This window comes from Poecilia formosa, unplaced genomic scaffold, assembly GCF_000485575.1.
Source record: "Poecilia formosa unplaced genomic scaffold, Poecilia_formosa-5.1.2 Scaffold2, whole genome shotgun sequence".
Taxonomy (NCBI): Eukaryota; Metazoa; Chordata; class Actinopteri; order Cyprinodontiformes; family Poeciliidae; genus Poecilia; species Poecilia formosa.
The window spans coordinates 6,127,078-6,151,136 of record NW_006799941.1 but is presented as its reverse complement, the minus strand read 5'-3'; the positions used below and the strand labels follow the sequence as shown (position 1 = coordinate 6,151,136).

The window sequence follows — 24,059 nt, the reverse complement described above, 5'->3', positions numbered from 1 at the left end:
GATCACTGACTTCTGATTCTCTCTTTGCACCAGCTTGAAGGTTCCCTGGAGCAGGAAAAGAAACTCCGTATGGATCTTGAGCGAGCCAAGAGGAAGCTGGAAGGAGATCTGAAACTGGCTCAGGAAACCATAATGGATCTGGAGAATGACAAGCAGCAGTCTGAAGAGAAGATTAAGAAGTCAGTAAATCTGAATTAGTTAACATTTGGTTTAATACTTTGTGTACTTCAAAGACGATCAAAAGCCAGTGAACCCAACAACCTAAAGAAACAAAATTTTCCCTCAGTTGCAAGACAACTGATGCTATCAGAAGTTGTATGAATTCAAAGTTCTACCTTAGAGTAACATATTGCTTAACGCAAAACAATAACTTTTCAACATAAACCCCCCTAAATATTATATGTCTATATTGTTTGCATTTTTGTCTTTTTGCAGGAAAGACTTTGAAACAAGTCAGCTTCTCAGCAAAATTGAGGATGAGCAAGTGCTTGGTGTTCAGCTTCAGAAGAAGATAAAAGAACTTCAGGTTGCTTTAAAATGTCTTTTTTTAACCTAGCTTTGATTAATTCATTGCTCTTTTATTACACTCAGCCCTAAGTGACGCTTTTGTGATTCTTTGAAAATCTGCAAGGCCCGAATTGAGGAGCTAGAAGAGGAGATTGAGGCTGAGCGAGCTGCTCGGGCCAAAGTGGAGAAGCAGAGGGCCGATCTCTCCAGGGAACTTGAGGAGATCAGCGAGAGGCTTGAGGAAGCTGGAGGAGCGACTGCTGTTCAGATCGAGATGAACAAGAAGCGTGAGGCTGAGTTTCAGAAGCTGCGCCGTGACCTTGAAGAGGCCACCCTGCAGCATGAGGCCACGGCCGCATCTCTCCGTAAGAAGCAGGCCGACAGCGTGGCGGAGCTGGGAGAGCAGATCGATAACCTCCAGAGAGTCAAACAGAAGCTGGAGAAAGAGAAAAGTGAATACAAGATGGAGATCGACGACCTCTCAAGCAACATGGAGTCCATTGCAAAAGCAAAGGTTGGTTACAGTAGAACTGAAAAACTCCACTTGTAAAGATGAACTTTGAGTCAACGCACCTTTTTCTAATTAAGGGGAACCTTGAGAAAATGTGTCGCAGTCTTGAGGATCAACTGAGTGAAGTGAAAACAAAGAATGAAGAAAATATGCGACAACTGAATGACATCGGCTTACAGAGGGCAAGACTGCAAACAGAGAATGGTAAAACTTTTGACCAATATTTTGGTATTTGCAACTTTCTCACAACAGATATTTTTGTTGACATGTTAGTTTGTTTCACTTAATTAGGTGAAATCAGCCGACAGCTGGAGGAGAAAGATGCCTTGATCTCTCAGCTGACGAGGAGCAAGCAGGCTTTCACTCAGCAGATTGAAGAATTTAAGAGGCGTATTGAAGAAGAAGTTAAAGTATGCACCGTCAAACTGCAATTTTTTAAACTAATTAACAGATGAACGCAAACACCTCTCACTCTTTTCAGGCCAAGAATGCTCTGGCTCATGCGGTCCAGTCATCTCGTCATGACTGTGATCTGCTCAGAGAGCAGTATGAAGAGGAGCAGGAGGCCAAAGCCGAGCTGCAGCGCGCTATGTCCAAGGCTAACAGCGAGGTGGCTCAGTGGAGAACCAAGTATGAGACTGATGCCATTCAGCGCACTGAGGAGCTGGAAGAGGCCAAGTAAGTCTAACTTTTACTCTTACGATGCCGATTTGAAATTACAAAGGATTTCATGTTTTTTAAATCAAACATACTCTCTGCAGGAAGAAGCTCGCTCAGCGTCTTCAGGATGCAGAGGAGTCCATTGAGGCTGTGAATGCAAAATGTGCCTCTCTGGAAAAGACCAAGCAGAGGCTGCAGGGTGAAGTGGAGGACCTGATGATCGACGTGGAGAGAGCCAATGCTCTGGCTGCAAATCTTGACAAGAAGCAGAGGAACTTTGACAAGGTTTTGTTGTTGTCTTTTTAGTCCTGTTCTTACTGAGGGACACAAAGTCAACAATGGGCAACAAATATTTGACCCGTTTGTGTTTTCAGGTTCTTGCAGAGTGGAAGCAGAAGTATGAGGAGAGCCAGGCTGAGCTGGAGGGAGCTCAGAAAGAGGCTCGCTCGATGAGTACTGAGCTGTTCAAAATGAAAAACTCTTATGAAGAAGCTCTGGACCATCTGGAGACTCTGAAGAGGGAGAATAAGAACCTGCAACGTAAGAACAACTTTACATTTTCAGTCAAGTAATGAAACTAGTGACAGTGCTTGAAATTGATAAAAGGTTCCAGATTTAAAAGGTGAACAGTATCTGAACAATCATGGAAATGCATTCATACGTTGTTCCACACCTTTGGCTCTGTTTTTAAACTTCGGTAATATTGTAGACCATTGTTTAGGAAATCCCAGAAAGTACCATGTAGTCAATATGTTCAGTGTTCAGCAAAAAAACTATTTTATTTGTTTTTTGTTTGCAGAGGAAATTTCTGATCTGACTGAGCAAATCAGTGAAACTGGAAAAAACATTCATGAACTAGAGAAATCAAAAAAGGTTGTAGAGACAGAGAAGACTGAACTTCAAACTTCCCTTGAAGAGGCAGAGGTATTGGTTTCACCCAACTAATTTCACAATACACTGTTTATTGGAGCTCATCGTTACTAACAGGCTAATTTCTTTTGTAAGGCCACCTTGGAGCATGAGGAGTCCAAGATTCTCCGCGTCCAGCTGGAACTTACCCAAGTCAAGAGTGAAATTGACAGAAAACTTGCAGAAAAGGATGAAGAGATCGAGCAGATCAAGAGGAACAGCCAGAGGGTGATGGAGTCCATGCAGAGTACTCTGGATGCTGAGGTCAGGAGCAGGAACGACGCCCTGAGAATCAAGAAGAAGATGGAGGGAGACCTCAATGAGATGGAGATACAGCTGAGCCACGCCAACCGGCAGGCGGCAGAAGCCCAGAAGCAACTGAGAAACGTTCAGGGACAGCTTAAGGTACTACAGTTCACTGAATAGAGGAGGTTGTCTTCATATTTGAGTGAAGACAGCCATTTTGTTAATGTGTTTTTTATTTTTAAGGATGCACAACTGCACCTTGACGAGGCTCTGAGAGGACAAGATGACATGAGAGAGCAGGTTGCGATGGTGGAGCGCAGGAACAACCTGATGGTTGCTGAGATTGAGGAGCTCAGAGCTGCTCTGGAGCAAACGGAGAGAAGCCGCAAAGTGGCTGAACAGGAGCTGGTGGATGCCAGTGAGCGTGTTACACTGCTGCACTCTCAGGTATTTGATAATCAAATCAGCATCTTCACATTACCAAACATACGATTATTGAACATCATTTTAACTATTGACTGTTTAGAATACCAGCCTTATCAACACCAAGAAGAAGCTGGAGGCTGACTTCATTCAGGTCCAAGGTGAGGTGGAGGATGCCATTCAGGAGGCAAGAAATGCTGAAGAAAAGGCAAAGAAGGCCATCACTGATGTGAGTCCTGCTGATTTTTGTCTATGCGAAAGTCAGCTTTCCATAACAGAACGTGAACGTTTCAACAAAACCGTCTCCTGAAAAATTCAGGCTGCCATGATGGCAGAGGAGCTGAAGAAGGAGCAGGACACCAGTGCTCATTTGGAGAGGATGAAGAAGAACCTGGAGGTCACAGTGAAGGACCTGCAGCACCGTCTGGATGAAGCTGAAAATCTGGCCATGAAGGGAGGAAAGAAGCAGCTCCAGAAACTGGAAGCTAGAGTATGTGAAAGGGGAACACTCCTCGTAGATCTCTCTTTTTTTCAGTTACAACAATGTATTTATGTGTTTACTATCATTTTACTTTTCTTTCATTAAGGTTCGTGAATTGGAGAGTGAGGTTGATGCTGAAGTGAGACGCAGCGCAGATGCTATCAAGGGAGTACGAAAGTACGAAAGAAGAGTGAAGGAGCTGACCTATCAGGTTAGCAGCTGTGGCCACAACAAATATAACACACACAGAACATAAATTATAAAAGAGTCTGAGAAACTTTTGATTTTGCACTGCAGACAGAGGAGGACAAGAAGAATATTGCTCGACTGCAGGATCTGGTGGACAAACTGCAGCTGAAAGTGAAATCCTACAAGCGACAGGCTGAGGAGGCTGTAAGCAAACTAAACTTATTTGTTTTAAAATATATTTAAGCATAGAGAAGTTGACTTTATGGTGCCTTGTTGAACAGGAGGAGCAAGCCAACGCTCACCTCACCAGGTACAGGAAGGTGCAGCATGAGATGGAGGAGGCTCAGGAGCGCGCTGACATCGCAGAGTCCCAGGTCAACAAGCTGAGGGCCAAGAGTCGGGAGATTGGCAAGGTACAAAAGCAAATTTCCAGCATAACTCTCATTTATGTACCTTTTTGACTTTAAAACTGATGACTCGGTACTGAAGAGTATCACTGTTATCCTGCCATTTCAGGCCAAAGACTCAGAGGAGTGATGAAGAAAACGTGTCTCCATTATGTGGTATCAAGGAATCATACAATATGAGTGACTTGCTACACACCGACTTTAGCATGTCAGGCATGCATTAATATTGTCAAATCAATAAAAGTAGCGGAGTTTGATGAATTTTCTGTCTCTTTATGCCTCACTGACACAGAAAATTAAAAATACACAAAGCACATCAAACGCATGTAACTGCAAAGCTTTTACATTAGCATATGCTAACAGGTAATGTAAGATAATTATCAACCACTGGGGATAATTTGAAAGGGATTCTTATATAAAACTTTTTTTTAACTTTATATTGTCATTCCCTCATTAAAAACGTACCTGGAGTGTTGACTCTTTCATGCTGAGCTTCTGGCTCCACATAGCAACCCGGGCTCCACCTCCCCCACCCAACTCTACCAGATTAGCGGCAGGAGTAATTAGTAGACACCTGGTGGATCATGCATCAATGGACAGCTTGGAGAAGTATTGTTGTGATGACGTACAGAAGAAGGAGTGTGGGAAGAGGTAGACGATTCTTAAAGAGACAGAGGCCAATTTCAGTAGATATGATCCAAAGTCAGATTTCTTTTAATTGTTATTTTAAGCATTTTGTTACCTTTAGAACAGAAACCTGAAATTATAACTTCAACTTCACCATTTAAAGAAAGCAGCAGCTGCAATGACTACTAGTACCCAATTCAAGCACACAGAGCAACTACTGTACTGACAGACTAACTTATTGCATCAGTGTCAAATAATTGTAACATGAGCCAGTTAGCTAACATCACCAATTAGGTTATTTTTCGTTTCCAAAACATCTTTGAATAGGAAACTTTTGCATTGATGCAAATACAAATAATGAAAATAGGCATAAGCAGATTTACTGTGCTCGCTAAACAAGGTTATACAGAATCACTATGTATTTGAGTTTGTCTGTCTGCAAAACTCACCAGACTATGAACGAACTGATCATTAGAACTACAAATCATTCAAAACCACCCATGCTATTCATTTTTGCTGCTATAATTTCTTGATTCTGTCTGTGAGTGACAAAATTATTGTCACCATTGCAATTATCAAAATAAAAATGTCAATTCAAGGACACAAAAAGTAAGCACATTATTTTTGGTCAAGATGTTTGGAACCATTATTGCTCTAACGGTGGTACACGGGCTCCCTCTAGTGGTCCTGTAGGGACAACTTAGTGTCACTTGGCAAATATTAACCTAAGAGAATTCAAAGGCAGCGCTTTTGTCCCACCGTGGGGTAATTCAGGTGTACCAGAAGCAAGAAATAGAAAAACTGGGAAAAAAGAATAGGAGACTGTACAATAAAGTCAAATTTACAACATATAAAAAGTACAGTACAGATATTAAATGTATCATAAGGCCTAAAGAAAAATGAAAAAGAGAACGGTTACTTAAAACATATACATAGAGTGTTAATTTTTGCATAGAAAGCTCCAAGAAACTATTTACAATAAATTAAATATATTGTGCAAATACAGCAGGAATGTGCAAAAAACACCAGGGATGTAAACAGTGATTGAGTCTGTAGGGAGCAGTGATGGTTGTAGATCCTAAAATTACCATCGATAAGACTCCTTTGTGCATCTAGAATGCATCAGTCTGTCACTAAAGAAACTCTCCAGTTCAGCAACAGCTTCATGCATGGGGTGCAAGACTTTATTTAACAGTCAGTGAGGCTATTTTAACCAGAGTTCTTCTGTCTCCCACCCCTTCCACTGGGCCAAGGGGTCGTCCTCGAGCTGGCCTTCCTGATTATCTAATCACTTCCTTTTAGCTGTAGATAAGTTGCTGCTCCTACAGAGATCAATACAGAAAATGGCCAATGACTCTACAGAATAAAAAAAGTGCCCCCTGCACTCAATAAAGTATTGACAAACAAATGTGACCACACAAGATGTCACAGAGAGCAGCATCTATATGTATATAATGTTGAAGATCGATGAAAAAACAATCCCTTTTGGAAAAAAAAAATCACCCACAATACTTCTCACAGTCCCAACAGAAGCTATTGAAGTTTATGGTTGATGCATACTTTGAAAACGTGGTGAAATGAGTGACGGGAACATGCTGCTGTTAGTTTAGGTCGCCAGAGGTCAGCATTGGACAGTACATGCTGCTGTCTACAGCGGGAGCTGATCGGTGCCGTTATATATANTTTGGAATATTAAAAAAAAAAAAAGAGTTCAATGTTTCGTTGCAGCTAAAACCGTTGAGGTGTTAAAAGGGCAATCTGCGAGCGGTGTTTGCACGGAAGCAGTAGGTGTACTGAGTGACATATGTGGAGTTTAATTTGAAAAGGCGCAGAAAATCCTTTAAAAAGCGCCGATTAAACTAAGGTTCTTATCCGCTTATAGAGATCGGAGAACAGAAAAAAAAGACGCTTCTTGATCAACATAGTGTCTTTCAAGCAGCTGTCAAGAAGTGCGTGGTGATCTGCAGCTCCGCAGGCTCGGACAGTCTTGTTTACACTGCAGTCAGCAGCGCACTGCGCATCCCAAGCCAACGGTGGATAACACCTCACCTCCTCCTCACATGAACACCAGGAGAGGAAGGCTGAAGAATATTCTTCAGCCTTCCTCTCCTGGTGTTCATGTGAGGAGGAGGTGAGGTGTTATCCACCGTTGGCTTGGGATGCGCAGTGCGCTGCTGACTGCAGTGTAAACAAGACTGTCCGAGCCTGCGGAGCTGCAGATCACCACGCACTTCTTGACAGCTGCTTGAAAGACACTATGTTGATCAAGAAGCGTCTTTTTTTTCTGTTCTCCGATCTCTATAAGCGGATAAGAACCTTAGTTTAATCGGCGCTTTTTAAAGGATTTTCTGCGCCTTTTCAAATTAAACTCCACATATGTCACTCAGTACACCTACTGCTTCCGTGCAAACACCGCTCGCAGATTGCCCTTTTAACACCTCAACGGTTTTAGCTGCAACGAAACAGTGAACTCTTTGTTTTTTTTTAATATTCCAAAAATGACGGACAACCAGGAGAACACAGACGCTGAGGACGCGTCTCCGTCCGGGAGCCCGACCTTGCCGCTCCGGCCGCCCTGCGATCGTCTGCCCTGCCACAAGAGCAGCGTGTGCTCCCGCTCGTACTTCGTGGTCGTGATGGTGTTTTTTCATGTCTACATCATTAATGTCATAGCGCTGCTGTTTTACGTGCACTACAGCAGCGGGCAGGAGGACGCCAGCTCAAGCAGCGACGCTCCCACCGGAGGTGGCCAACCCCAGCGCTCGGAAGCGCGACGTCCGTCGCCATCGAAGCCCGACTTTGTGCGGGATGTTTCCTTGACGAGAATCGAGGGGATACGAGTGAGAGATATGCGATGATGAGTCTCTCTTTTGAGTTTTTATTTGACCTGCTGCACGTAAACGTAGCGCTGATGTATGTCTTAGGTGGGACATGTCCAGAAGGTGTCTCTGGTGCCAGGGAGAGTGCATGAGATGAAGACTTTGAGCCTGAAACCGCTGCTGTTTGGTGAGAAGAACAAATAACCATGGGAGCCTCTAATAGCCAAGCATAGGGACAAACATTTGCATGTTAATTGCAAGATTACAGTTGCTAAAAGTATTGCCTTCATGAACATGAAGGCAATGAGGGTTTAATAAGATCTCAGTCCAACCTTATTATAAATGCTTAGAAATTTCTAGGAAGGCTTTCCTCGAGGTTTAGGAGATTGTTTGTGGTAACGCTTTACCCTCCTCCCCGAAGCTCATTTATAAGGTCAGACACTGATGTTGGACAAGGAGACACTTCATCAGTCCGAGCCTGATGTTGGCCTGATTTATCCTAAAGATGACATGTCTGGTTAAGGTCAGGCCAGTCAAGTAAATATATTACAAAGTTGCTCTTCCAGGCCTTTAATGTTCCAAAATCATGTTGGGACAAGAAGCAAAACACAAACTGTTTCAACAAAGCTGGGAGCCTGAAATCATCAAAATTGTTCAGGTACCCTGAATTAATAGTCAATAAGTATAACAGAAAACATATTAATTATGATAATGTTATAACATACTAGAATAATATTCTATAATATTATTTTGGTTTGAATGTTTCTGTTCTTGATTCAGTGAAGTTTACTCGAGTGCAGCAATACTTCAAAGTAATATCAGTGAAGTAATATTTATGGTGTATTTTTATTTAATACACCATAAAAAGCATAGTGTATTAAAACTATCCCTAAAAGTACTTTTGTTTCCCAAAACAATTACCGAAGAACATACAAAGATAGCATTAGGCTTGTTTTAATGTTTGTTTTGAAAGGTCTAAATTTTTGTACTTTTAATTGGGTCTGCATTAGCAAAGCACCATTGTAGCAAAAAATCTTAACACAAAATGTAAACCTACCTAGATTTATTTTAGAAATATCTATGTTTATAAATGTATATTGTTGCCTTATGCAGAGATCCCTGGGTTTTTGTCGGAGGACGAGTGCCGCGTGGTGATGCAGCTCGCTCAGCTGAAGGGTCTGATGGAGAGTCAGCTGATGGTACAAGAAGGTCAAGAGGAGCTGGCGAAAGAGCTGGACCTGAGCCCCGAAGAGATCTTTAACCTTCTCGATATCAACCAGGACGGACAGCTGCAGCTTCATGAGGTGTATGTCAGCTTGTGGATTTGAAAGTTATTTATTTCTCCTAAGAGTGAAATATCTCACGCCGTCTTTACGGCTGTGCCTCAAAGATACTGACTCATTCCAGAGTGAGGGACGGCATCTGGCTCACTCCAGAGAACCTGCGAGAAATTTATGACGGGCTCAAAGCCGATAAGGATGGTGACGGTAAGAAACTCTGTAGTATTTCGTCATAACTGCTGGGTTTTAAAGAAAATGTAGATTTCCTCTAAGAATAAAAAGGGGGAGTTTCAGACCTACTGTGAAGGAAACAAGCAGCATCAGCATTCACATCATTCAATTTATATAAAGCAATTTTATTTTTTATTTTTCTTTGGTTGTAAAACTTTGCAGTCATAAGGATTTCCAATAGTCTTTTCCAGTTTGAAGCCTTATGGAGGTTTGTTGGACTCATCTATAATTTCTGTACAAATGTGTTTTGGTAAATTACTGTTGTCATGGTGATAGGTTTGCTGAGCCAGGAAGAGTTTCGGCTACTGAGCAGCGACGCCTTCCAGCGCTTCCTGCTGGAGCGAGGGGTGAAAAGGAGTCAGCTGGTTCGGAACAGCCGGCACACCTGGCTCTATCAGGGCAAAGGAGCCCATCGGGTCCTCCAGGAAATCAAAGAGAGGTGAGCAAGTCTAAACTGCAGCTGATGATTCAGAGGTTGCTGCTCCCTATATGTTTAGAGCTGGCTGTTCTCCCACTAAAGGGTCACTCGCCTCACTCGGCTGCCGGCCGCGTTAGTGGACCTGAGTGAGCCACTTCAGGTGGTTCGATATGAGGAGGGGGGACACTACCACGCCCACCATGACAGCGGGCCGGTCTACCCTGAAACAGCATGCACACACACACGCCTTGCAGCAAACACCTCCACTCCCTTTGAGACTTCCTGCAGGTGAGGCACTGACAGAAACGTTCGGCTGGGATTTCATCTGTCTGACGTCGTTACTGAACTGTGCAGTGTGACAGCTGTGTGACTCGACGTTGCGCGTCTGCTACTGGTTTTGCTAGCTGCCTGTACGTGCATGCGTGCGTGTTCGTTTGCACCATACGTGTGTGTCAATTTAAACCTGTGTTGCACACTTAGGTACATCACAGTTCTCTTCTACCTGAACTCTGTTGATGGGGGCGGGGAGACCGCATTCCCTGTGGCAGACAACAGGACCTATGATGAAGTGGTGCGTAAATGTGTCCGAAGAGAGTTGGGAAAAAAAAGTGTACAGAGTGAATGGGTTTCACGTCTGTGCTAACTCACGTGTTTGTCAGCGAGTGGTTGTGCTTGGCATGAAGGAAACTGTTCCACTTAGTTCCAGTTTGTGTTTTAGTCTCTGATACAGAATGATGTGGATCTGATGGACACCAGAAGAAACTGTGACAAGAGCAACCTCCGAGTGAAACCCACCAAAGGGATGGCTGTTTTCTGGTACAACTACCTCTCCGATGGAAGAGGTGCGGAAATTATAGCACATGCTTTTTTTTTTTTTAGGAATAATTTTTGCAACGATTCCATTTCATTTCAAATGTAAGTTTTTCGTTTCAAAGGTTACGTTTTCATTGTTGAACACTATTTTATTTACATTTTTTCTCACTCCACATGTTCCTAAAATGTTTTATTGTCCCCAGTTTCTATTTGATATTGTAGGTAAGGGTTTGCCCAAGGCTTCACTGCACTGGATCTAGTTGCATTTTCTTCCTTAACCACTTGAATTATTTTAACGATATTGTTCACCACTGCTCTTTCAGAGAGTCTACATTACCGCATTTGTACATAACTTGTCTGCTTGTAGATTTTTAAAATGTCAAACCCAACAAGAGATGCTGTGAACTTTGGATTTTGCATCTGCCTCACGAAATCACCAAACTGTCGTCAATTCCTGCTTCAAAATCACTTGCTTGAACTAGATATTAACAGCATTTTTGCACTCATATTTTGCATTAGCTAGGATTTCCCTCATTTTAAGTTCAGAAAATTGGGGCTGATTAATGTTCAGGGGAAGATTTCAAAGAATTGTTAGCCGTTTTATTTTTTACAAAATGGCTTTGTGTTTATTCTCTATAATTAACTAAATATCAGAAAATATCAAATAATGTGCAAAACTTTCATGACATTCGACATGTTCTTATTCCTGTACTAAATCCAGATTTTCTTGCAATACTAGTTTAGGAAGCAAAGAAAATGTTGATTAAAATTGTTTTCAAAATTGTAGGAATATCTCTTTCCTTGAAAGGATGTTTTATGGTGTTTACATCTCTAAACGTAAATCAAGCATCTCTGTTTTTGTTTTCTTGTCAGGTTGGGTAGGAGAGCAGGATGAGTACGCTCTGCATGGAGGCTGTGTGGTCACCCGCGGCACTAAGTGGGTAGCCAATAAATGGATCAATGTTGATCCAGATTACCAGCGCCAGGCTCGCTACCAGCAGTTGGTTTCACAGCTGCCAGACGATGAGAACGACGACGATCTGCCTTCGAATGCAGACGTACAGAATCCCAGCATCCATCAGGACTTGTAGCTCCTACACCAATACATTCATATGTTTAACAACAAAATCCTCCACCTCTTCCTCTTTCCTGTGCACAGCATTTTTTGGACCATTTTGCAGAGTTGAGATTTATTCAGGGAACAAGTTCACTGTGGGAAATAGATCCTTTTGTACAACAGTCTGTTTATTTTGTGTATGATTCTATTTGTATTTCCCACTGTAGGAGTGTTGCACTAGAGCCTGTGGAAGAATTGTACATTTTAAATGTTTCACAGTGTGTAGGGTTTAGTGACATCTAGTGGCAAAGTTTCCAAGTGCATGCTGTTGATTCTTTTTTTTTTCTCCCCTTTTTGAAACTCATCTTTCAGACCCTGTAGGTCAATATCAGCAGCTGTCAAAGAGAAAACGTATTTTTAAAATTATAAACATCGTCAGGGTTTGTCTGATCCACTCTAAAAATACTGCAGGAACCTGCAAAAATGCGACTCAAACAATCTATATGTAAACATCTTCTCTTTTTTTTCAATAATAGCACAGTGTTTCTTATATTATTGTGATATCTTGCCTTTCTGCCAGTAGATTCCTCTAAATGTTACACACGTTAACTTAAAATGACACATTTCTTTGCATGCATAATTCAAAAGGTTTTGCTGTGGCTACAAGCAAACATTTGCACTAGAAAATTGTGACAGCTGCCGTTACCAAAAGAAGCTCACACCTCTCGGTGTGATGCATGATGCCTTGTCTATGTCTCTTCAGTACAATACTACTGTTTTACTTCTAGAATGCACAATGAATGAAAATGATGTCCAGAGTTAATTTTATTTATTTATTAAATAATTACTAAAAATGCACTCTCTCACTCTTCCATTAAAACGTAATGAAACTCAACCGTCCTCTGAATCCTTCTTTTCCAACAATATTTTAAATATGCTTAAATAACATTTTATCATGACAATAAAATGAAAACAAAGACATAAGCAAAAGTACAAGGCGCAAAGGATTTAAACTGTGTGCTTAATGTGTTTCTACTGAGGTAACAGACCTTCTTTTAATCTGTAAAATCAAATTTTTGACTTTGGCTGCTTTTCATATGTATTCTGACCAGTTCTAGTACCTTTTAATGACTGCATGTTCTACACTGTGTGATCTTCAACTCCATCAAATAAGCAGGATTTGAAAGTTGCGTCTTTCAGAAGCAGGGAAGATTTGATGCAGTATCTAAAGGATCAGTTCATTTTCATTATAAGTTTTCAGCTTTCAGCACTTTATCAATTTCAGATGAAAAATTAGATAGGAAGAATTTCATAGAACATATTTTTCAGCAGCATAATGTTGCAGTTTTCCATCAGTTGCTTTATAAGATCATTTTTATCTTCCTTAACGTTGTGCTTCCACTGCATGCAGTGACGAGATAAATGTGGCTCTAGGCTGAGTTGTTAAAGTTTGACTTTTTAAAGTTGTTTTTAGGAGGTGCTAATTTGCTCTCGCAGTTATTTCCTGATTTAAATGAATGGCATGTACTTCATGATATTTATGTAACACATGCAATTTTCCCATTTTGATGAAGAATGGTTATGGGTCTCATCAAAATTAAAGCCCAGGGAAGAATAAAATCATGATTTTAATGTTAAAATTGATCTAGCACTTAATTAGACTTAAAGAGTACCAATTTAGATTTTTTTTTGCAGGAATCATTAAAGTTGCTACTAATTGTGACTTTTTCTTTTTGTTAAAAAAAAATCTAAGTAAATTAGAAAAAAAATCATTGTGAGAACATGCTATCACATTAAAATCTACTTTAACTTTTCAAATTATTATAGTATTTTTTTTTCTTTGCAGATTAATGTTGAAATTTAGGAACCATACCATCGGTGCAAAAATAAACATGTTTTGTGCAACACAACAAACTTGTAAGATTTAGAAATATGAACAAATGTGTGAAAGGTTGCTGGTAACAAGATGCCCAAAGATCACATCTGAAACAGGTTTAGTGTTATCTGTAACAACAACACAGGTTCATTCTGTCAGTTCTGACGGCTGTTTGAACAAAATCAATGTAGTTAGAAGTTTGATCAACAAAAACAATAGACAGATACTAAACAGAACATGAGTTACAAAGTCCAAAAAATTACTAAAAATCCACCAGAAGACCTGGAACCAACAAGTTTAAAGAATTAAAAAAGTCAAAACATGAAGAAATAAACGTTGACTCCTGCACTGCACTGTGTGTTTTATATAGCTAGTTAATGCCTGATTAACATTCTGCTCATGTTCATTCACCTCCAAATGAAATTTAACAGCTTCCTTCACATTCATCTTTTCCTTTTCGTTTGATATCTTGTTGCCTTTAAAATTTTGTGCCGCACTGCAGGGCCTGTAACAGACAAGTTTTAGAAAGTCAGTACATGAAACAAACATGGGTGTGACATCAGAAATTTAAACCCAGTAATAATAAAAAACTGTAATCACTGTAAAAAGCCACACAGACAATGAATGGTGAGATATTTGTGTGTTATTTCTGGACTCATTGCACGTGACCTGTGAATCATCCTCTTTTACTCGCCTGCGTTGGGTCGTATCTGGGAAGCGATGCTGCCCCACGATGGTTGAGGCAGTAGAGCACAGCATCGTGAACGGACACAAAAAGATGCTGTTTTCTTAGAGTTTCCGAGAAGAAATCACCACGCTCCAGTTGTTCTACAACAGACGCTGTAAAGAAGGAAGGGAGTCAGGAGATGACAAAATGTAATTCTTAAAGAGCAGCTTTAGAAAAGTGAGTTTCACTCACCTTGACATCCAGAAAAGTAGATATCCACATCAATCTCACTGAAGTCCCGGAAGATCTGTTACCACAGAAAATAGAGGAGAGTTTTCTTCAGTCAGTGTTTTTAATTTTAAAATATTTTTATTTTATTTTGATGATTTCAGCAATAAACAAACAGAACAAGGTGAAATTTTACACTAGTACATATATATATGTACTAGTGTAAAATTGCCCATAACATGTTAAGCCTTCTTTAATTTTTTTAAAAAATATTTAAATATGTATATACAGCATAAAAAAGTTTCGTAGAGCTGATTTACACCAAACGTCATCATTAGGTATTTCACAACACAAACAGATTTAGTTTATATCCATTTAATTCTAATCTAATTTGGTGCAAATTCAATTCGTATCGGTCTAATACAATAATGGGTAGCACTTTATTTGAAGGGGTGTGCATAAGACTGCCATAACACCTGTCATAAACATAAAGAAGTCTTCATGTTTTCAGAGTCGGGACGTGGCAAAGAATAACAAATAAACTGCACAAAGGCATCGTCAACAAGAACTTCTTAATTGCTCTGCTGAGGAAAACAAGTACTAGTACAGCCTGAGCCCAATTTATCTTTTATTGAACGGGAAAACTGGCAGAGAGCGTGAAGTTGATGGCTGAGCAAGAGCTCAGTCAATAAACCCTTCCAGTAAAGGGACATGACCAGGTTCTTTTATTTCTTTATTACTTACATTTTTCAGTGTCTGTATGGCCACGGTGTCAATGAAGTTAGCCGTGGATAGGTCAAGGATGATGGAGTGAATGTCCCACGTCCACTTCCCCAGAGACCCGAGAGACACCTGCTCTAGATCCCGACTCAGAGTGTCCTCGCTGCTGGAGCCCAGAGTGGTGGTGTCCCCGTCCTGCAGCTCCGACATCCAACCCAAACTGGTGCTGTCTGGATGTCCTCCTTTGAGGTATTCCCACCTGGAGCAACCGTCGGGCGTCTGGGGAGCAGTTGGGATCACAAACACTGTCCCGTTCCCCCTTTCGGTCCGGCTCTGTTCCTCCTCCTCTGTAGCTGTCATGTCTATGTGTGTCTCTCTCCAGTCGTCTGCCTCGTCCTCCTCCACTGAGATCTCCGGAGGCCCAGAATGCTGTTCAGCTGCTTTCTGTGCCCGTTTCTGAATAATCAGAGAAAAGGGAGTAGTTTAAGCTTTGGTTAAATCTGTGTAGAGTGCAGATATTATGAATGTCTTGTTTTTGCATTTAAGTTGCCATAAACCTCACAGTAAAAATTCAAATATTAAAACGAGAATTTAAAAAAAAAAATCAACATTTGTGCTTTATGCTGGACATTTCCCACCTCTCCTTTAGCCTGCCTCTTTGCTCGTCTTTTAGCTCTCCTTTCTCTTCTCCTCTGTTTGGCCTCCTGCCTCCTCTTATAGATAATCATTTTACCAATGTCAAGCCCACTCTGCAAACAGGTCAACATTAAATTAACATCACAGTTAAACAACAGAAACAAGAAATGGATGTTTTGGTAAACTTATATGCTATAAAAACTCCCATAAAAAAAAAGATTAAAGTAAATATCTGACATCCATTTTTATCTTCTCCCGATTTTTACTTCAAGTTGTTCATTCAGTATTCTTTGTCACTTTTCATTTAACCACCAAATACTCATTTTTGTCTGAAAGACAATTATAATAAACAAGAAATGATCAAATAATAATCTTATGTTTTCTAACCAGACCTGAACATGATATATGGGTTAAATTACTTTGTCATAAGTTTAAAAAAAAAATCCAACATCAGTTGTCTTTAAATTTACCAACATAGTGATTATATGGAACATTTAAACCAAGGAACCAAGGTAGAACTATGAATGAATGAATGAATGAATGAATGAATATTGTGCTTCTGAGACAAAGTCACAAAACATTCTACAAGATAAGATATGAAGACCATAAAAGTCTCAGGACACGGAAAACATAAAAACAAAGGAAGTTTTTGAGTCATAAAAGGAGAAACATAAAAACATCCACAAGAAAACAAACATAAGAAAAACTAAAGCCAGTATAGTTTTTATACAAGTATGGCTGAGCAAGCATGGATCTTTAACTGATTTTAAGAGTCTGCTGAACAGAAAAGATGGAACCTCTAAACATGTGAAACAAAAAGAAACTAGCTGGTTGTTAAACTCAAGATTTCTGGAAGTGGAATTTTTTGTAGCTCAGCTGGTGTTTTTACAAGTCGACTAGACGCTGAGCTGCCTGTTGTTTTATATCCTTATTGCAGTGTTTTAACTATCTAGGCTGACTTAGCTGGTGACTCAAGATGAAATGTTTGTTTGCCTGTCCCTTAACCTGGAGGAAATAATAGGAGATTTACAGCAAAGCAGAAGGAGAGAGAAAACACTGTAATTTACTCCTGCTTTTTACAAAATCATACCATAAAGAATTGCATCTCATCTATACCTTATCTTTATTACCAAAGTAGTTTCTTTGTGTTGTTGACTGAGGTGTTGCCACAAAATATTTAAAACATGCCCCAGAAAATACATGTCAGAGAAGAAACGACATCCTTTAAATAAAAATATTACTGAATTCTGGTCTTTTACAATAAAATAACTAATTAATTTGTCAATATAAGTCAAAAAACAAAATAGTGTGAACAAAAATAACTGGATAATTAACAAAAGAACAGAAAGAAAAAGGACCAACCTTTTCTTTCAGGGCCTCCAGGTAGAGTTCAGCGTTGGCAAAATAAACTGTAGCAGAGGAACGGAAAATAGTAACACCTGGAACCTCTCTGGCCTGTCACATACATAAATATCACCAGCTTATTTTGCAGCCAGAGCAGAAAACCCCCCATCTATTTTTGGCTTTTTGCATGTTTGTCTCACCTCTCTGTGTGTCTCTATGTCCACATAGAGTTCTGTACCAGGAACATTTCCCAGAACAGAGTATGTCGGCCTAATTAACAGAAGTTGAAACATGTATTTATTTGTCATTTGTCTGCGTTGTGGGACAGTGTGTCGAATCTCTGAAGAACACTTTGATGTGGGATATCCTGCATAAGGTGATGAAGAATCTTACATCTGAGTCCTGAAGGTAACCGTGAACAGAGCAAAGGCGATGGACGCAGCCAGACCCAGGTCCAGATTCAGCAGCATCGTTGACACCCAAGTCACTAACCAAACCGCCTGGGGGTCGCAGAAATCAAAAGGTCCGTCATGACGCCACTCAAACATTAAAGTCCCTGTCAAATCACAACATCTCACCAGATCGATTTTGCTTCTCCTCCACAGTGTAACGACGTCAGAGTACTGCTTGAACATGCCCTTCAAATTCACAAGGACAATCGATGCGAGGACGGCCTAAACTAAGCAACACACTTAATTAGACCTAAGCCAGAGTGTGACCTCGCTAACGCTTGTGTCCTGGATACGAACTGACAAATATGTTGCAGTTGTAAAAGAGAGGAAAATATCTGACCTTTGGCAGCTCCTGGAATAACATCCCAAGTTTTAGTATCGTCACCAGTACGATCAGAGCAGAGGCCACTCCAGCCATCTACAAGAACGGCACCAGAAGTTTTATTACATGTGTGTAACAGATCAGTCAGTTTTGTCAGAATAAATTAGATATAATTATATAGTAGGTTGAACAAACAAAAGGATTAATAGATTTGAATAAACTGCTGAAGCTGACATTTACAGTACTTATTCTAGAACCATTCAAGTTAAAACAATCACTTTTACTTCTTAATATAATTCAGTATATTTAACTTATGACATGCCTGATTTATATATTTTAGGAAAAATGCTACAATTTGAAAGCGGAAAACAGTATGCAAAATCTCAAATGGTGAAAAACACGTACTGAATACTTCGTATATTTATGGAAAGAAATAATTTCCTATTTCCACTTAATGCAAAATGTAAGGTGCTGTATCACCTGCAGAATAATTTGCCTTGAAGAAACAAGTAATATTTACATTCTCATGTCATTTGTTGCTTTAAAACTATTTCACTTTGTTCCTTATGGAGAAGCTTTAGCAAACAAAAGTGTTTTTACAGCTCATTTAAACATGTCATGTTTCATTTGTTTGCTTGGGTTTTCTTTTGGCTTGCAACTAGAAGTTTTCTTTTCTATTTCAGAAACTGCAGAATGACTTATAATGGGAAAATACAGCTAATTTAAATCTTGTCTGCTGTTGCTTACTCACTTGAGTTTTTCCTCCGGTGGTCTCCTGGACGAGACTTCGAGACATGGAGGAGCAGACAGAGAAACACTGGAAGAAGCTTCCCACTGCATTACTGAGACCCAGCGCCACCAGCTCCTGCACCACGGTGGAGAAGAAGAATGAGTCGATAATGCAAGGAAATACAAAAGAAGAATAAAAGCAGATAGGTTAAACAGCTTGATGTGAGAACAGACTCACCTGGTTACTGTCCACCTTGTATCCGTGCTTCAGTGCAAATGTTTTCCCAAGCGAAATAGATACAGCATAACCAACAATGGCCAGAGCAAAGGCGTCACCGATAACGTCTCCAAAAAGACTCAGGTTGGGCACAGAGGGAGCGCTTAAACTGGGGAAGAAGAAAAATGCAAAAGTGGTGGGAAAAAAAAGCCTCAGCATATATGACAGCAGCCTAATCTAAATCCAAAACACTCACCCACTCGGGATCTCTCCAACAACTGAAACACTGTAGTTGTTGTTCAGGTGTATAGTGGACGATAACAGAGTCGCTGCTACAATCTAAAGAAATGATACGACATTAATTAAAAACAACCATATTTCACAACACTGTTCCATCCCCAGACATTACTCATTGAAATATAGTCAATCATGGACCAGGTGTGGACCTAATTATTAGCCATATAGCACAGATTTCTGCAGTGAAGTGCATAAATGTGGAAGTCCTTCCATTACTGCTGAATCAGCTGCTTATTTCCACTGCAACTATGCTTTTTTTTTTTTTTTTTTTACTGATGCATCATCAGCAGCACTGAGCAGTGCATACACACACACACATACACACAGTGTTGATAAAGCAAATAGAGGCCAAAGAGTGTGTCTTTATATCCACTGACTGTGATGAGTTCCACAGGAATGGGGACCGGCAGCTTTGTGCTCAGAAACGAGTTGAGCTCCTTCGCTCCAGTCAGGAGAACGATTGTTACAGAGCTGACCAGCAGAGTGGGAAGATGAGTTTTTGGCAGCGAGAGGCAAAGGTCCACCAGAGTCTGAAAATCGAAACAAGACGAAGCAGAAGGAAAGTTAGTAATCCTTCGAAGTGGGCCCCAAAATGCTGAAACAGAGGTCTTTAAACTAGAAGCTGCTTCATCGTTATTGTGATTTATTGTTATTTGTCTGAGGTAAAACCAAAGAAGCAACTACTTTCAAAGCTAATGCAGCAGTCTCATTTATTCAACACACTCCCCCACTGTTCTCCTGCTTTTATTTTTGAACATGTTGCCTCTTGAGTTCATCTTCAGGAAGCATTATGTTGCTTTCCATTGCTATGTTGACAGCAATGAGGTCAACCTGCTGGTTAAACTGAACGGTTGATCCAGAAAGTCTATTTTCTTGTTTGGTTCCTCAAGAAATCTAGGCGTAATAATAGCCAGCTAAGTCAGATAAACAGAGTAGTAGTGCTATAAAATCCAGCTCCAGTTAAGCCTTATCTTTCTTTTAAAGATCTCAAGAAGGTTAGTCATGCTTTTACCACCACTTGCCTGGATTATTGCAACACTATACACGGTAGTCTTGCAGCATTTATAAAATGTCCAGAACCCTGCAGCTTGTCTGAACCGATACAAACAAATAAAATATAATTCTTGTTGTCATGAACTGTCTTCCTTGGCTTCTTGTTTGGTTCTGTGAGTTAAAAATGCTGCTATGAGCTTTAATGTCTTAAATAGTGCAGCCACTTCCCATTTATGTGCTCTCTAAAGATTGTGAGTCTTTCAGTCAAACAGTGAGTTTCTGGATTTTCTGAGATTAAGAAGTAAAGATGACTGGGCTTTCTTTTTAACAGATGCTTTATTTATGTTCCTGTTATATCTTACGCTTTTTATTGGACTTATTCTTTTTTTTCTGCAGTTATTTTATTATTTCATGGTTAAGCTGTGAAGCAGCTGATGGTATTTTGATGCTTGTCACACCAATAAATGTGACTCTGACACTGCAAACATACTTTAACATATTTTTGTAAAGTTACAAATTAAAAATTACATACGTTTGTATGTTATAAACCTTTGTGCAGAATTTTTGAAAAAGGTACAGAGCTGTAAAGAACTCGCAGACTTTAGAAATGGTTTTAATGGCAGTTAGTATTTTATGAGATTAGAAATAAAGTCTGGCTTGTCAGTGTTGTTTTTTGAACAACATATTTTTAGCTTTTTTTTTTTTTTTGCATATATGTTGGAATTGTAAGAGTACTCACATATGTTGGCTCAAATAAGCCCATTAAGCCAGAGTGAGCAGATGATGATACTCACATAAACTTGCGACAGAGGCCCAGTGAAGCGCTTCGGGGAAACTTTAAATAGGTACTTGAGTTGTGCCACTACAGCATGTGCTGCTGCAGCTGATGTGTAAGCCCGCACCAGAGGTTCAGACAGGTATGTTCCCACAAAACCAAACTTTATAACACCTAACAGCACCTACACGAACACAGTCATTTATGTGGTCAGGAAGTTGCAAAAGCAAAAGAGTTTCTCGTATTTTCTGCACTGTTTGCCAAACCTGAATAAGTCCTCCAAGGAAGGTAGTAGCGGCTGCCACCTGCACCCTGTAAGCGTCCCGGGCCGCTACATCCATTTCTAAAGTTAAATTGGTCCCGTTTGTTTTCAAGAAAAACTCATCGGGAGCAAGTCTCTCTGTCACACTGCCCACCATGATGCTGAGGACAGTAAAAGTACCTAAAAAAATAAATTAACATGCTGTGTATGCAGTGACATAAACATTTTCAGCAAGAAATGCATATTTGAATGACATTTAAAACTAAGAATTGTAATGAAGAATTTTAAGAATTGTCTGATTTTTTAAAAAGATTTTCTCCAATCCACACAGGGTAAATACACATGCATTACATGTATTCACCTTAATCTCTTAGTATTTTCCACAGGAAGAATCAAAAACTCTCCTTCAGATGACAGATTAAGATGCTTGACCCTGCTGTGAACTGGAAACTACAGAAAAGCCAGTGGCACTGCCCAGTAGAGTCATTTCTACACCAAACTGACTAAAACTGAAGCCCATGATCTAAAATCTTCAGCTCAACAGAATTTCAATTTAAATAAAATATAATGGACAAACAAATGCTTTGTGGAGAATCTTTACATGCTTAGAAAAAATAAGGATGTAGCTTTTATGCCAAAAATCTAAAACTGTGATCATGATTAGAGAAATCTGATAATGAATTATAACCTGTACAATCAGTTATTGTTTTTAAAATTAATTTAATCTGAACTTTAAAAAAGTGAGATTTAAAAAAAAAAAAATAAAAAAAAATAAAAAAAGATTCAAAGACCCAAATTAAATTGACATTCATGCTGAGTGCTTTTAAATCTCTTATTCTAAGGGCTTTGTGTTTGAGACTGTCCTCACCAATGGAATTATGACGCGATGTCCCGAAGAAGAAGTAAATTAAAGCTGGATAGAGAGATGTGTAGAGCCCAAACACTGGAGGTACAGAAGCCAGTAGTGCATAAGCCAGACCTGTGAAATGCACGATAATTTTTAGCTTAATTTAAAAAAATAAATACAGAAATAAATGGTAAACAAATGTCAAAAAGGATATCAGGTTAAGCTAATCTTGATCATTGCCTGAATCACTTGCAGCCAAGATCCATTTAGAATTATCATACCTTGTGGCAGGTGCATTATCCCCACACTGATCCCTGAGACCAGGTCAGGCATCCCATAGTCCCACACCGAGTACTTTGGTAGCCAGTAGAGCACAGGACAGCTGCTCATTACACTTCGCTTCAGCTTTGGCAGAGTGCACCTATGAAAGTAGAAATGTTCATTTTCAAAATAATTTTTCCTTCAAAACATTTGAAAGATGTATTTTAACACAGCAAGCCCTTTACCTGAAGGTGTCTTTTAAACGATCAGTCAGAGGTTTGTGGATTTCTGAGAGTGTTTTTCTCCTTGTTAGCTCTTCAAGTCTCTGCTCATCCAAGACTTGCCTCTCCACTCTATATTTCGCAGATCGTGCTCTAGAATCCATTTGAGCATCAGATTCAGAACTTAGATCTATTTATGAAAATGCATAAAAACTACAAGCCGTCCACAAAAGTCAATGAACCCCTCGATATGCCCAGAGCACAGCTGGATCTGCTTTTATATGCAGCAGTGTGTAATGGTTAACTATAGACAGGACACTGTGGGCAGAGCCATTGAAACTAATGAATGATCAGAACAAGGAATGGATGTCAGGAAAAAAAAAAAGATAAACTCTGTTGACTTTGTGTTTCCATTCTGGCAAGATTTCTACTCAGCAACAAAAAGGAAGGCAGTGAAAGGCCATGGAACATTTTCTACATTATTACAGAAAGCCTTTATTGAATAATTAACCTTTAAGTGTGTCAAATTCAAAAGTGTGTTCTCCTGTGGATTTGAAGACATTTGTTGTTCCTAGTAGCCTAAATGATCAGGGCTACAATTTACTGTTCAATCTTTTTTTAAAAAAAAAAAAACCTGAAACCTGTGAAGAAACAAGATGTACTCAGTTCTTGGGAAAGCGCTGCCGTGAAATCTGACTCTGAGCTGAGAGCAAAGGTTTAATCTCTTCTAGGGTAGCATGCACATGGCAAAGGTGAAGAAACTGGAAGGAGAATTATGCCCAACAAGTAGGGATACAAGGCAAATAAAGCAATTTATAAATAAAAACAAATTTGATCACGTTTGCCATCCCAATTGCTTCAAAATATTACATTTTCTATGTAACTCAAACTCCTTTGACCCACTTACTGCCAGCAACAACACTGTCTCTATTTTTGGGCCAACGGCTCAGAGGGCAGCAGCACCGGAGGGGGTTACATACCTTGGCCTTCGAGTTTGCTCAGATCTCTCTGAGTCCTCTGACTTGCATATTCGGCAACATCAACAACACGTGTGGCCCGAAGAAAAACATGGATATTTACCGGCTTTCATAGACCGAAGAAAACTCAGTGCGTCAAGAAGAGCAGATGACTTTGGTAAGATTTTATCGCAAGCAAACAGAACGTAACACAATGTTCTCATCTGCATTACTTTATGTGGAATGCAAAACGTTTAGCTTGACTAATTTACACATTAGTTTGATTACGATGACAAGATTAATTGTCACAACCGATTTTCTAGCCTTTCTATTTACATTTTTGTCAAATATTTTATTAGAATTTATCCTAATTTTGATGAAACTTGATATCTTGATAGAATGTAAAAACTGTTTTCTATGTAATTATCTAATGACAGATTAACAATGTGACTAATTTACTATATCCAAAACAGTAATCCAATCACATCAATGCAGCATATTTTTCTTTTTTAGCTAAAGAATATATATTTTTGTAATTGGATATAAATGTTTGCGTAAACAGATTGGGAAATATCAACCAGGACTTTCAAGCACGAGCAATCACACTGCCAATATCTATCTATCTATCTATCTATCTATCTATCTATCTATCTATCTATCTATCTATCTATCTATCTA

At 39.6% G+C, this 24,059-nt stretch overlaps 4 protein-coding genes across 5 annotated transcripts in view; 3 read left to right on the top strand and 1 right to left on the bottom strand.

The window, feature by feature from the left end:
* LOC103138443 (myosin heavy chain, fast skeletal muscle-like) overlaps positions 1-4,594 on the top strand; it is an 11,345-nt gene extending 6,751 nt beyond the window's left edge. The window contains exons 23-39 of the mRNA XM_016669672.1: positions 10-179; positions 436-526; positions 632-1,021; positions 1,096-1,222; positions 1,310-1,428; positions 1,500-1,696; positions 1,780-1,963; positions 2,053-2,218; positions 2,478-2,602; positions 2,684-2,992; positions 3,077-3,280; positions 3,360-3,485; positions 3,576-3,746; positions 3,844-3,948; positions 4,035-4,130; positions 4,208-4,339; positions 4,443-4,594. Of these exons, the coding sequence (XP_016525158.1) occupies positions 10-179; positions 436-526; positions 632-1,021; positions 1,096-1,222; positions 1,310-1,428; positions 1,500-1,696; positions 1,780-1,963; positions 2,053-2,218; positions 2,478-2,602; positions 2,684-2,992; positions 3,077-3,280; positions 3,360-3,485; positions 3,576-3,746; positions 3,844-3,948; positions 4,035-4,130; positions 4,208-4,339; positions 4,443-4,463 (2,733 nt within the window). The 3' untranslated portion in view covers positions 4,464-4,594. The remainder of the gene's footprint in view (positions 1-9; positions 180-435; positions 527-631; positions 1,022-1,095; positions 1,223-1,309; positions 1,429-1,499; positions 1,697-1,779; positions 1,964-2,052; positions 2,219-2,477; positions 2,603-2,683; positions 2,993-3,076; positions 3,281-3,359; positions 3,486-3,575; positions 3,747-3,843; positions 3,949-4,034; positions 4,131-4,207; positions 4,340-4,442) is intronic.
* Positions 4,595-7,065: 2,471 nt separating this feature from the next.
* p4htmb (prolyl 4-hydroxylase, transmembrane b) lies at positions 7,066-12,458 on the top strand. 2 transcript variants are annotated; one of them, XM_016671630.1, is made up of 9 exons: positions 7,066-7,800; positions 7,885-7,966; positions 8,893-9,085; positions 9,187-9,266; positions 9,567-9,729; positions 9,811-9,996; positions 10,189-10,279; positions 10,427-10,550; positions 11,395-12,458. In XM_016671630.1, the coding sequence occupies exons 1-9, from the start codon at positions 7,459-7,461 to the stop codon at positions 11,610-11,612; spliced, it is 1,479 nt and encodes a 492-aa protein (XP_016527116.1). In that variant the 5' UTR covers positions 7,066-7,458; the 3' UTR covers positions 11,613-12,458. The 2 variants fall into 2 exon arrangements, with proteins under 2 accessions (XP_016527116.1, XP_007551985.1); XM_007551923.2 differs by having other exon boundaries at positions 7,067-7,800; positions 8,893-9,083; positions 9,170-9,266.
* A 675-nt stretch (positions 12,459-13,133) lies between these two features.
* On the bottom strand, positions 13,134-22,614 carry slc26a6l1 (solute carrier family 26 member 6, like 1). The gene is made up of 19 exons (XM_007552620.2): positions 22,450-22,614; positions 22,225-22,364; positions 21,965-22,075; positions 21,101-21,276; positions 20,854-21,018; positions 19,444-19,596; positions 19,026-19,108; positions 18,791-18,938; positions 18,575-18,688; positions 17,842-17,919; positions 17,628-17,723; positions 17,443-17,549; positions 17,250-17,319; positions 17,068-17,160; positions 15,708-15,818; positions 15,094-15,525; positions 14,374-14,428; positions 14,149-14,294; positions 13,134-13,959 (listed from the first exon to the last, which is right to left on the bottom strand). The coding sequence occupies exons 1-19, from the start codon at positions 22,587-22,589 to the stop codon at positions 13,933-13,935; spliced, it is 2,445 nt and encodes an 814-aa protein (XP_007552682.2). The 5' UTR covers positions 22,590-22,614; the 3' UTR covers positions 13,134-13,932.
* An 807-nt stretch (positions 22,615-23,421) lies between these two features.
* Positions 23,422-24,059, top strand: part of kbtbd12 (kelch repeat and BTB (POZ) domain containing 12) — a 4,753-nt gene continuing 4,115 nt past the window's right edge. The window contains exon 1 of the mRNA XM_007551910.2: positions 23,422-23,559. The gene's annotated coding sequence lies outside the window, so the exon portion shown is untranslated. The remainder of the gene's footprint in view (positions 23,560-24,059) is intronic.